This window comes from Acanthisitta chloris, unplaced genomic scaffold, assembly GCF_000695815.1.
Source record: "Acanthisitta chloris isolate BGI_N310 unplaced genomic scaffold, ASM69581v1 scaffold7683, whole genome shotgun sequence".
NCBI lineage: Eukaryota > Metazoa > Chordata > Aves > Passeriformes > Acanthisittidae > Acanthisitta > Acanthisitta chloris.
The window spans coordinates 1-13,096 of record NW_008666550.1 but is presented as its reverse complement, the minus strand read 5'-3'; the positions used below and the strand labels follow the sequence as shown (position 1 = coordinate 13,096).

Sequence of the window (13,096 nt, the reverse complement as noted above, 5' to 3'; positions counted from 1 at the left end):
CTGCATCAGCAACTCTGCTAATGCACTGAAAGAAGCTTCTCTCCAAGGCACTGTGTTTCATTACAAGTTAGAAGATTAACCTGGTATTTAAAACCATGCACTAATTGAATCTTTGGCCACCCCACTGCTTTCTCCCCCTCCCTGTGACACTTACCCCGAACATCAGAGATCTTGATGAACTCTAGCTGTTCTGCAAGTTCTTTCACGACGTGGTCCAGGCTCTTGGCATCTGTCTCCAGCACGCTCAGGTCAGTGTCTGTGCTATTGCTCTTTGCTGCTAAGGCTGACAGGTTTTCTTCTATGTCAGCTATCTTAACTGTAACATCTGCTGTCAGCTTTCTGTAAAACAGCACCACAGGACTCAGCAGGGGGAGGAGGAAGGGTAGCAACCCTCGATGCTTCACCCAAGAGCAGTGGCTAGAGCTGTGCTCAGCTTCTCCCACGGCAGGACCTGTCCTCCCTTGGTGGAGCTCTGAGTGATTTGTAACAACATGTCTACCTAGAATACTGTTTTGTTTCCTTTATCCTACAACACGTTTATAAACTCAAAGCACCAAATTGCTCAGAAAACAGCTGCTTTGTGTAAGATTAACTGGAGGCAGATTCCAGAGGACTGGTGTAATGCTCTTGTATCATGGCAACTGCATAGGTCAGAGTTGACTACTATGATCCATACATAATTTGCTTCCCATCCCACACAGCTACAAATGCAGTTTTGATTACTACGAGCTCATGGGACAGATTTGAACTTCAGGAAGCAGCAGAGGGGGGTGGGGAAAGGCATGGAGTGCCTTAGTTTTAACACAATAGATTCTTTTAACTGCTCTGTTAAGATCCCTCCTCACCAGACGTTTCTCTAGTGCTGTGAAGGAAAACCTACCACCCTCAGCATCCAGCATAGCCTGGGTGAGCCACAGAGCAGGCTTTAGCTAGTAGGATAACCCTAAAAGGAAAAGCAAACGAATGTTACATGTCAAGGCTACTGCGGAACAGGATTGGGCATAGGAAGCTATTCCCATCCATGGTAATCCCACCAAACTCAGCATTTCCTCACTCTGAAAGAATCAAGCAGTATTTAAGTTCCAAGATCAATCTACAGCCCTCTCAGTAGCCCCACAGCCTGCTGTTTGCCAGGACTCCTCTGAAGCCCAGTACTTTGAGCAATAACAGATACACACATACATATGGAAAGGAAAGCAGCTCCTCAGCTGCTCTGCCCTCTCTCAGTACACACAGAGCCCAAAAGCAGTAGCAACCCTCAGCTCTCCAGCTGGAGGGAGTGAGCTGTAGAGCACATGCTATCCCTAATTGAGACATCTGTGTTTTAATCCTCCCTCCTTTGCTTTGTGCACTGCCCTTTGTAATGAACGAGCAAACTGGAGCTGTTGCAGACAGGACTAGAAAGCATCTGTAATCCTACTTAATGTTAGACTGCCCCATCTCCAAAAGCACAGGCTACCATCATTTGTATACTCAGCCCTAAAACAAAATGCAAGGCTCCTACGCTGAGAAAAATGGAAGTGTTCCTTGTTATAAAGCTGCTGCTTCCCCCTACACGTGCTCAGAGTGCAGAAAGGAGACCAAGTTTCCAACTCATCAGCCACACTCGGAAATCCAGGAATTTAATCTCTCCCCATCTTCATTCTCTCACATAATAGCAGTGTTTGTCCTTTGCCCCAGGGCAGTGCAAGACAAGCATGAGTGGCTCCCTGGTAATTAGCTGCCTGGTGAGCACTGGGAGCAGGAACATCCCTGCCCAGTGCATGGCAGCTCCTGCCTGCCCCAGCTTGTGGGATGGACACTCACTGCTGGCACTGAGCATGGCAAGGTGCTCCACCAGTGCCAGGAGTCACAGGATACCTCATCCACCCAGAGGTGTGGAACTGGAGCATCCTCAGCCCAGCATGGGGACATCAGCCACTCAAGCAAATCCCACCTCACTCCCACTCCTTCCCACACTACACTTACCCATGTAACTGCAACTGTACTCACTCTGCTTCCTCAAAGAGGTTCCCAATGTTCTTCAGGGGCTCAGCTGCTGGATTTTGAGTGATGATGATTTTAATTTCACCGAGCTTTTCCTCCAGCGTGCTGAGTGTCTGCTGGTATGGGCCAGTGACTCCAGTGACTTTGAGCGTGTTAGCCCTGTCCAGGAACTGCTGGGTCCTATTAGCCAGCTCGCTGATGATCACATCCCAGAGGGCAAAGCACTGGTGGCAGGGCACACAGTCAGGGAAGAAGCCTGAATATCCCCGGGAGCACTTGTCGCAGCGCAGCCCTTCCACCCCCTCGCTGCAGAGGCACTGCCCAGTGGCTCGGTCACACTGGGGGGTCTGGATGCCTCGAGGGTTGCAGTCACAAGCTGGAGGGAGAAAAAGGCATGTTTGAAGGCTATGGAGAGGGGAATGACAGTGATGTTGGCAGGGTGGAAAAAAAAGAGGTTATGATGAAGCGGTGAAACGAGTACAGAAGTGGTCAGTGTCTGGATTGTAAAAAGCTAAGTCTGGATGCATCGCTTGGGAATGGGGGAAGCAGGTTTCAGTGTGACAGAGGAGAGAGACAGGGAAGTAACTCTAGGTGAGACCAGCATTTGGACATCTCAGAAACAGGAACGATAATGGAGCGAGGATGGACAGCACTTGTGGCAAAGTTCGGATGTCAATTGGGCAACAGCTCCTGTAATGAAGAGTGAGTAAAGCAAGGCTCTCCAGACTGGAAAAGAAAGACAGACAGGCACAAAACAGAGGGTTTAAGAGCAAAATATGAGTGAAATGGTAAAAGTGGACTAGGAACATCCATTTACTCTCTCATCCAGCACAGGAGTAAAGGTCAGCTGGGGAATCCAGCAGATCAAAAACCAACCACCTTACCCTGCAACTCCCACAAACAGCACAGTAAAATGAGACAGTTGATTACACAGCACTTAGTTAAGTGGTTGACCTTCCTTCCACAGGACACTGTAGGTGCTAAAAGCTGAGGTGGCTTCAAAGAACAGGACAAATCTATGGAGTAATAGCCTTTGAGATATCTTCCATGCAGAGACTGGAATAGGTTGCCCAGGGAGGTGGTGGAGTCACCATCCCTGGAAGTGTTAGTGTCTGGATCTGACACTGGAAGATATGGTTTAGGGGTTAGAGCAGAGTGACAGGTTAATGGTTGGACTTGATGATCTTAGGTCTCCTCCAACCTTGATGATTCTGTGATTCTATGATTGGCTCAGGACATGCTCCTGCCACGGATGGTGGGAAAACATTCACAACACACATCGTGGAGCCTCTGGCACTGGGCTGACATTTTGGATATACAGAAAATGAGAAAAAAATCTGGCAGTGAAAAGCAGACCAGAACAAATCATCTGGCCATGGGCAGCCCTGTCTGAGGTGCTAACACTCAAGAGTCTGCACACTGTCTGTCACCCTCAAGTGGGAATGAGGGTGATTTACAGAATTATATATTTTTTAAAGTTATTTCACACTTTAAGCACCAGCTCGGGAGTTAGTATTCACAGCCTCCTGAAATGTACTTCTTGGGCACTAACCCAGCATGGAGAGAAGTTACTCCATTAACTTCCTGATGCTCTGTCATTTCTCAAAGCACAGACAGGCTCTGCACACAATAAGTCATTTCTCAAAGCACAGACAGGCTCTCTGCACACAAAACCACTATCAGAAGCGTTTCCACGCAGCAGGGCTGCCACTTGACCTCCCCTCCTCCTTAATTACACAGGGGCATCACCAACAGGCAAAGCTTTCAATAAAGAGATGACAGCAAGCAACAAAAAAGAGAGGCTTTGAAAAATATGTACATCATCTACCTCCCCTCATGGCAGAGTACACCTGGAGCAGGTCAAGCACATGTTCCTGAAACAGGAAAAGGACTGTGATACCTGATAAAAGCTTTCACTTACACATCCATTTACCAGGCATCCTTGAAAGAGGTTAAATGGCTCAAAAAGGCCCATAAATTGATTCACACACCCCAAGCACATGCCCTTGAAAAAAGGGCAAAACACAAAAGCTGTTTTCAAGATTGTGCATTGTCTGCTTCAATGCCAGAACACAGTGGTGGTCTTCAGCTCAAAAATGACACAAAGAGCCTCAGCAGAACAAATCTCTCCTCAACAGAACGACTTTCTTGTACAATGTGAATATGATAGGCAAGAGACAAAAATAACTTCTGCTGCCTGCACAATTGAGCAAAACGGTCCTTTGTTCTTTGAATTATACCATGACACAAGAGATTGTTTTTACTTTACATCGAAAGTGCTTAAGTAGTCAACTCACCATGGAACATGTTCCCTGCAGGCAAACTGTCAGAGTTCCTGTTTGAAGGTCAGTTAACCCTTCTGTCAACTAATAAGGCCCTCAGAATAATGATGAATTGTCCAAATTCCTCTGCACAGAAAGAGGCTAAATGGCATGTGGTTTTTCTCAAAGATCCTGAGGTCTGATCGAGTTACATGAATACTTGCTGCTGGCAAATCAGATCACTGTATTTACTTGTGGATTTAAAAAGCTTAAAGAGAAAAAAAACCCAACAAAACCCAATCCCATGTTGGTAATTCTACTCCTGAATACCTGCGTGTTCAGGAAAAGCAGATGACATGGCTTTAGTAGTATTTACATGGTATTGTGGATTCCAAAATCTCTGGAGGCAGAAAATGGTGGGGAAGGGGAGAAAAGAATTTAGGTACTAACTTGTTTGCAAAGTGAAAACCTAAACTTCACAGCTGCCTGTTGGGAGATGATAAAAAGCAAGTAAGTTATTCTAAATGCAGCAGAACAGTAGGATGAATCATCACGTTTCCAGTTCTACAATACATCCAAACTGACCTTTTTGGGACCCATGTACAAAGCAGCACATTACTGTGGGTTATTTCCCCATTTCTGGATTCTCTACCCAGCCCAGCTGGCTCTGAATTACCTCAGTCCCATGAATCCAACATACATAAAATGGCTTTCAAAAGTGATGGTTTCACACTTGCTCTTTTCTCCATCATCTTCCTAAGTCATTAACCATACACAGGACCACACCAGCTTACAACCCAAAAGGTAAAACTGAAGATAATTGTATTTCTTTTTTAAGTAAAATCACATAGTTTAAAGGAAAACATAAAAACCTAGCCTCCCTCAGTACCAGAATAAGATTCTGGTCAATTTTATTTTCTTTCCATTTTGATCAGAAGCTGAGGCTAAATTTCTGGACACTGCATTAATAATTAAATTAGGCCAGCCAAAAAAAGAACCCACAAAAACTGCCCTCCAAGGCTGTGTGGAACACAACTTCCACCACCTCTGACACCTCTAGTGAACGAGTCCTGTCCCTTGTGCTGTAGCCACAAGCACCAGCAGGTTATTTTACACCCCAGCAAGGAGGTGAAGGCCCCAGCATGGTGGGGATCAAACCCTCCACTGACTTCAGTTGTGGCGAGTTCTCAAGAGGAGGAAAGTGAGCCCAGGCCAAGATCATATAAAGCCTTCCATGTAGTGAGGAACACCTTAGAACACTAAGGCCACCAGGGAAATGCCAGAAACCTGTGGACCACCAGGCAAATAGCCCAGTGCACAGGTTCCACCTCTGCCTCAGGCCATACCTGACAAGCACCCACTGGTTTCAGTCTCTCTGATTGAAAGGCACAACTTTGTCCCTAAAGTGACAAAACCCCAACTTTGTCCTAGAGGGACAAAAGCAAAGTGACAGTATCCATGTGAAAGGAAAGGAGAGCCTTCAAGCTGGCAGACTGAAAAATCTGTCACAGGATTGGCAAGTAGCTCATGAAAGAATAACTGAGTTAAGCATCCATGATTCAGGATGGTAGGTGCACGTGGTGACTCTACCACCACCAGGGAACTGGGATGTGACTACAGGACATGCCTTGATTCCTATCACCTGCTAGAAACAGAGCAAACACCATGTCAGAATGATCCAGCACACATGTCCAGTATCATGTTCCACCAGAGCACTTCACCATCACTTCTAGCCACAGTGGAGTTCTTGCTCCTCTAACACATCCTCTGTTAATGGCCAACTATTCCTGTGGCCACCGTGTGAGTCAACTCCTATGCACACCAGTGCTAAGAATGTTCTGTGGTTACAGCAGTTTTGCTTCCATGTACCCAAACAGGCTAACTCAAACACAATCTTCAAAGTATTGCTTGGCTAAGGAGATTTTGGCTCTAAGCAGCACATCCACAAGTCTGATGTAACACCTTAGTAGCTACATCAGATCCAAGGTTAGCATATGCCTGGTTATCTGTTGGTTTTTTGCAAGAACAAGAAACACACAGGCACATTAGTGAATCAGAAGTGTTTCAGATGTTCCTCTATAGCTACCAATGGCTTTATATTCCACTTCACATAGTGTATGTGAAATAGGGAAGTCCTGCAAGCTCCTTTTCAATGGCTTGTCTATGCTTAGGTGACTAGAAATTGGGAAAAATAGTTCATTTTGCACAGCAAAACCACACAGATGTTGAGTTTACTCTGAGACACTTAGATGCTTTGACCACTTGGAGTTGGAAATACCTACAAAATAAATGGCTGGTTACTCTCCCTTCATGCAGAGAGGATACCAAGGCCAAGGTGAAGGGCTCCAAATTAACAGAGACAGGGCTGATTGCTCTGAAGATCAGTGTCAGAGTTCAACTCTGTCCCTGGGTAAGCAGAGCAGGACTCTGCAGTATGGAAAACATAGTGGATGAAAAGAAGTCCTTTGAAATCACTGGCCAAAGATGTGAGGGTTTTCAAAGGAGCATTTACTAAATTAAACAATAGGTTTCTGTTTTGAAATGTCATTTTGGAACTGAGCATATTGTTTTCTTTAATTGAGCGTTTAACTTGATCAGAGATTTTTCTGTGGCATACTTCAATTGAAGTGAAATCACGGTTTTGACAGGAAAATTTTTAGCCAATTTCTTCAGTCAGGATCTGCCAGTTAGCAAATTATGTGTATAAAAGATTGTAGCTGTATCTGTTCACAAATGCATGTGCACATTTGTGAATGTAGACACATGGTAATTTTTGAATCATCTTGTTCAGTGCATTTCTCCTCCTCCTTTTCCCTGATCCTATAGATAGAATTAACATTAATACGTTTACTGAACGCAGTCTTGTAGAAACCAAGGGGGAGAAATCCAAAAGAAGCAAATGACTAGCTCGAGTGGTTTGCTTTAAGCTCACAAGGATCTATGAAATGCATTATTTCACCTACTCTGACAGCTCTGCTACCTTTCCCTCTGATTAGAAATATTTAGAACTCACCTCCATTTGAACCACTGTGATTTAATACATGGCATGTTTGCACATCACTTAATTTAAACTAAGGTGTGTCAGAGTACTTGATACTACAGGGGAGATGATATAATGGATACTGAATGGGCTGTATGAAAAGCAGTCTCAGTGTTCAGTGTTTGGTGCTAGGAACAAGCAAGTGTTGTACATCATCCTACACAGAATAGAAATCATTGCTGCAGAAATATTTTCTTTACTGCTTAGACTGAGGACAGAGAGCATCAAGTGTTTAACTCCTCCACAGAAAAAACACAAAGCTTTTGTTCCAACATGATTTCCTGGCATCATTTCCCAGTGCTAGTGAGGCACCGCGATAAGAAAACCATTCAGCAATTTGTAAGGTTGAAAGTTTTGCAAAGCTAGCAAATTTCTTCTGAAGAATCAGCTATTGATTCAAATTACCCTGTAAGCATAGTACTAACTCCTCAGCATTATGACTTTCAGTAGGAGTGTTAAGATAAGACCCCAGCCTAGAATTCCTGGAGTTGTGCTGCAGGTTAACATGCTAGCAGACCTTGCTCAAAGTGCAGTTTTTTGGAAACAGCCCATATACATTACAATATTTATGACCACAGGTCAACTGAAATTATGAAACTCAAAGTGAAAGTTATAATTTCTTTAGTGTAGCATTCATCTTGCTTTAGACACATCACAGAAGGAAAAGAAACATCTGCCAGTCTTCTCTCCATACCACAAACCATGGGTAGCTGTGGTCCACTGACTGTTCTAGGTGGGCCATTTTGGACATTTTCACATAGCTATGTCCAGAGTTTATTTGTAGACACTTGGGTTTTTAGTAAAGGGTGTCACAGCAATGTGTGCAGTACAGTCCCCATTTCTCATCAGGAGCTTGTGCCTCTTGGTGTCAACAAACTTGTGATCTCTTGTGAAGAAATCAGACATCACTGTCCCTGAAGTGACTGACTCACCCTGTGATTTCCAACCTTGAGCAGAAGCCACTTGCCCTAGACAGTGGAGGATTCCACTCTGAAGTTGTTAGGACTGATGTCCACACCTCTACATCAGCTCAGGGTCTGCAGTGTGGATTGCCTGTAAACACTCACATGGTTCAGAGCTTTTGCTGTTCCCCATCCAGGTTGGTTTCTATTTTCTTCCTGAATCCGGTACAAAATGTGACCATACTGGCTGCCTGTGCCAGCATGAGCTGAGGGCAGGTGGCAAACACCATGGCCAGGAGACCACATTTCCCCCTATAACTGGAGATGACCTCTTTGTGACAAAGCCCAGTCTCAGTTCCAGCTTCCCCTTGGCCACAGGCCAGATTTCATCTCTTTTCCAGGGACACTGCTCTGCATCTCCTTAAATGGCATAGCTTTCCAGTTCACCTGCAAACAGCTTACCACTGAGAACTGCTACCTGCCCACGTGGCAGCTGCACGTCTGCCAGCCTGAGCATCACCACTCACTCCCCAGGGATAAGAAGCCAATTAATTCCCTCCTTGCCAAGGAAGGATAGGAGCCAGGCAGGAGGCACTGACTGCACCATGCCAGGGAGACTCAGCAGCACCACGGGCCTGGATGTGTTCCATGAGCAGGCACATGCTTGGAGCCCATCCAGAGCATCACACCTCAGGCTGCCACAGCTCAGTCCAGGGCACTGGCTCTCCCCACCTGCCCCAGAGACCTCCTGTTGGATGTAATCACAAAGGAAAATCTGCATTTCCACCCAAGAGAGTCTCCTCCAATCACTTGGGGCAGAAGGGATGGTGGGCTGGAAGGAGACTGAAGATCTTGCATGGTAAAAACAGGCTCTGAAGAATATATTCTCTCTTTACTTCAGAAACAGTAAAAGCAGGTTTCCACATGTTCAAAAGGCAGCAAAAACTCCATCACAGACCAGAAATGCTGGTATGCTGCAAAATCCTGCTCATAAGGTATGCAGAGGGACTCCATCAATAAACCCTGATGGAGACAACTGATACCAAGAGACAATCCCTCCCCTGGAGCCAGCAGGGTCAGTGCACCCCTTACCACACCAGAACACACACAGCCTCCCCAAAGGCTGCCTCTACCCCCAAGAAACCCAATATGTACTCAGGAACTGTGACAATTCCCCAGTCCTTTTATCTGGGGCATTAACCAAGTCACTGTGACCTGCCTATCTGCCAAGATAATGGGCTCTAAGGTATCTCTATTGTAAGGGATTTATTAAAGACCACAGCAAGCACATTCCTCCCTGCAGGAAAAAATACCTTAATCTATTGCAAACCCTCCTGGCAAAGGCTCCTATTTGAACAGATGAGAGATACAAGTTTGTTCTGGTCTGGACAATGTTTGAAGTTTCTTTTCCAGCTAATGAACAGACTTGTTTATAATGAAAGGACAGAGAGCATCCAGTTTTCTAAACAAGCGACTTCATGGTGCTCAGTTTTGCAGCATGTAGCTATGGATAACCTCTGGCATGCTCTCTGCCCACTCCTTTATTTTCATCTGAAATAAAAGGAAAGTTGCCTCCTTTATTTATTCAGGCCTAGTCTCCCTAAGAAGATGTAAGAGCAGACAGTGGTCTTCTGCTACACACAGCTGGAAGGCAAACGAAACTGGTTGCCAGACCAAATCTCAAACCCAAAGTTCTGCAACAGGTTTTCCTACCACACTGGCTTACCTGGCAGCATTGCAACCTAAGCCTTAAGGAAGAGTTAGCTTCTAAAGAGAGAGGTTTGGTTCTAAATGAGTGTCAGACAAGAAAAATGAAACAACAGGCAAGTGCAGGGCTGGGGTATATCCCATCCCCCAGGGCACCAAAGCCCCGGGGCAGACACCACCATGCTTTCCTCCCACACTGCCAAGGCTGAAGCAGGCTGTTCCTGGCAGGGGTGTCCCAGTACACTGTGGGTGATGGTATGCCTGGTCACACAGACATCTCCAAAAGAAGCAGGGGGAGCAACACCAGGGCTGGACTTACCTTGGCACTCCACATCTGGGTCGCCCCAGAAGAGCTCCTGGCACTCCCGGCAGGTGCGTCCTCCGAAGCCTGGCATGCACTGGCACTGCCCAGTGAACTGTCCAAATAAAAACACCCCAGCAGGAACGTGAGCACCTCGGCAGGGCCACCCTGCACCAGAGCAGAAGCCAAGCCACCAGAGCACGCCCACAGTCCCTCACCTCATTGCAGGCAGGGCCCAGGGAGCGCGTGGGGTCGCAGTCGCACTGCTCGCAGCCAGTGCCACTGGCCAACCTCCAGGTGTTGGGGGCACAGCGGTCGCAGGTCTGTCCCACCACGTTGGGGAGGCAGTGGCACTGCCCCGTGGCTGCCTCGCACCGGCAGCTCTCCGAGCCCTCGCAGTCCTCCCGCACCGTGCCCAGGTAGTTGCAGACACACTCTGAAGGAAAGAGCACAGTGCCTCAGGGCCCTCTCGCTACCAAGGTCCCGAGTTCACATCTCGTTTATTCTCCAAGTCCCCAGACGTGTGAGCAGATGGTGCCATGTCCCAGTCAGTGCCCATGGCTGACCCAACACTGAACAACACCCAGCACTGCCCAAGAGCCCTCCTCATGTCCTAGGCTGGCCACCTACACAGCTTCTGCATCAGCACACAGAAGGCCACAGAAGCCCTTCATAGAATTTTAGAGGTTGGAATGGACCTTATAGACCACTTAGTCCCAACCCCCTGCCATGAGCAGGGACACCTCCCACCAGAGCAGGTTGCTCAAGGCTTTAGCCAACCTGGCTGTGGACACTGCCAGAGTTGGGGCAGCCATAGCCTCCCTGAGCAACCTGTGCCAGTGTCTCACCACCCTCACAGGGAAAACTTCCTATGATCCCACCTCTCCTTCAATTTGAATCCATTACCCCTTGTCCTATCACTGCAGTTGCTAACAGAGTCCCTCTCCTGTTCCCCTGGAGCCCCTTCAGATACTGGAAGGTGCTGTGAGATCTCCACACAACCTCTTCTCCAAGCTGAACAGCCCCCACTCCCTGCTCCAGTCCTCTCCCTCTTCTCCAAGCTGAACAGCCCCCACCCCCTGCTCCAGTCCTCTCGACCTTTGTGGCCTCCTCTGCACTTGCTCCAACGGCTCTATGTCCTTATTTCACTGAGGGCACCAAACTGCATCAGTATTCCACCTTTGATTCATTCATTCATTCATTCATTCATTCAAGCAGCTCAGCCCTCTCCCTCTTCTTCTTTCCTCCCTTTGTACACAGCCAAAGTCCCAGTTTGCCCAGCTCCTTTCAGCACATGTCAATGCTGTCCATGCTCTCCCTGTCAAACGTAAAGGACCCTCCTTCTGCTCAGGAGCCCTGCTGAGCTGCTGGGCAGCTTCAGGCAACTCCAGCTGGAGATAATGAGGTTTCCCCTCCACCCCAAATGCTCCCAGGTGAAATGGTTCAGGTGGCTGCTGCCAGGGCTGGCACAGGAGCTGTGTGTCCCAACTCACTTCTGCAGTCCTGCTGCAGGGCACTCCCGTAGTAGCCCTCCTTGCAGAGGTGGCAGTTCTCCCCCTCCGTGTGATACAGGCACTTCATGCAGGCTCCTGTCCTCTTATCACAGGCCTCTGGGTCAGTGGTGTCGATGTTGTTGTTGCACTGGCACGGCTGGCAGGCGCCGCCAGCGTCGTCGGGGCTCCCAAAGAAGCCAGACGCACATTCATCACATCGACTGCCTGTTTGAACAAACAGGCACAGTGGGAATTACCACCACGGCTCACTAGCATCCAGCAAGGCTGAGGTGAGGCAATAAAGGCCATTAAATGGGGAGGCATTAACTGGATCAAGCTCAAAGCAACAGAGCAGAGCTTGGTGAGACCGTGGCCTTGGTGCAGCATGGGTGGTACCACTCAGAGCATCAAGGCATGGCGCTGCAGCCTAGCTGCCAGCACAGTCCTCCCTCAGTCCCACTGCTGTCCCATCCATGCCTCTGCTGACCACTGGTCATCCCTCACCACACTGCTGGGGATGAGGTTTGTGGTGGTACTGGCACCACCTGCACATGCTACTCTGCCCTGGCACCTTCCAAGTGAGGCAATCTCCATCAGCAACACATTGATGCTGGTGCTTTGGTCACACCCAACCCATAGGAAGATGAGAGGAACAGGAACCTCACTGAGAGGTTCCACCCAACCAACCCTGCTCCATGCACCCACCAAATACCTATGTATCCCACGCTGCAGACACACACGACTTGCAGTGTGACAGGGTCCTGGTAACAGCCACTGGCAAACTGCCGTCCGCTCTCGGGGCCATCAGGGCACAGGCAGGGCCGGCAGTGGTCGCCTGATCCCAGCACAGGGTCTCCATAGTAGCCAGCCTGGCACCTGCACAACAGGGGACACAACATGCAGGGTTCTGCAAGCAAACAAACTGCAGCCTTGCTCTAACTAAGCTCAGGTTTTCCACCACTGTGAAGAACCCAAGGGCAGAAACATCCTTATGGCTCTCCCTTGCCGCTCGCGCTCCGAGCAATTGTCCACAGAGGCAAATTTCTCTGGCTTTACACCAGTGTAAGAGCAGGAAACCCACGGTGGGTGCCTCTGGGAAGGCTTGCAAGGGCTCTCTGAAGGCCTGGGGTCCTGCAGGGTGTTCTTGCCCACTTGGGCAGGTGCTGCTGGGAGCCAGGAATGAGGAGCTTCACCACTCATCCTTCTCCATCACACCAGCACTGCTCCGACTCCCAGCGTGCAGGGATTTTCCCTGTGGCTTCACACCTGCCTGAGCACTAGCACCGGGGAAGAAGAGCTGTTGCAGCCACCCTGCTGCAGAGCAGGAGAGGGGCCAGGGCGAGGGCACGAGAGGGCCCAGGGTGAGGGCACGAGAGGGCCCAGGGCGAGGGCACGAGAGGGGCCAG

At 48.3% G+C, this 13,096-nt stretch overlaps 1 protein-coding gene across 1 annotated transcript in view; it reads right to left on the bottom strand.

Moving 5' to 3' along the window:
• Positions 1-12,566, bottom strand: part of LOC103799817 (laminin subunit beta-1-like) — a gene marked incomplete at its 5' end in the record, with an annotated part of 21,275 nt that extends 8,709 nt beyond the window's left edge. The window contains 6 exons of the mRNA XM_009072167.1: positions 155-339; positions 1,993-2,362; positions 10,216-10,312; positions 10,416-10,633; positions 11,691-11,915; positions 12,403-12,566. Of these exons, the coding sequence (XP_009070415.1) occupies positions 155-339; positions 1,993-2,362; positions 10,216-10,312; positions 10,416-10,633; positions 11,691-11,915; positions 12,403-12,566 (1,259 nt within the window). The remainder of the gene's footprint in view (positions 1-154; positions 340-1,992; positions 2,363-10,215; positions 10,313-10,415; positions 10,634-11,690; positions 11,916-12,402) is intronic.
• Between the last annotated feature and the right edge of the window lie 530 nt (positions 12,567-13,096).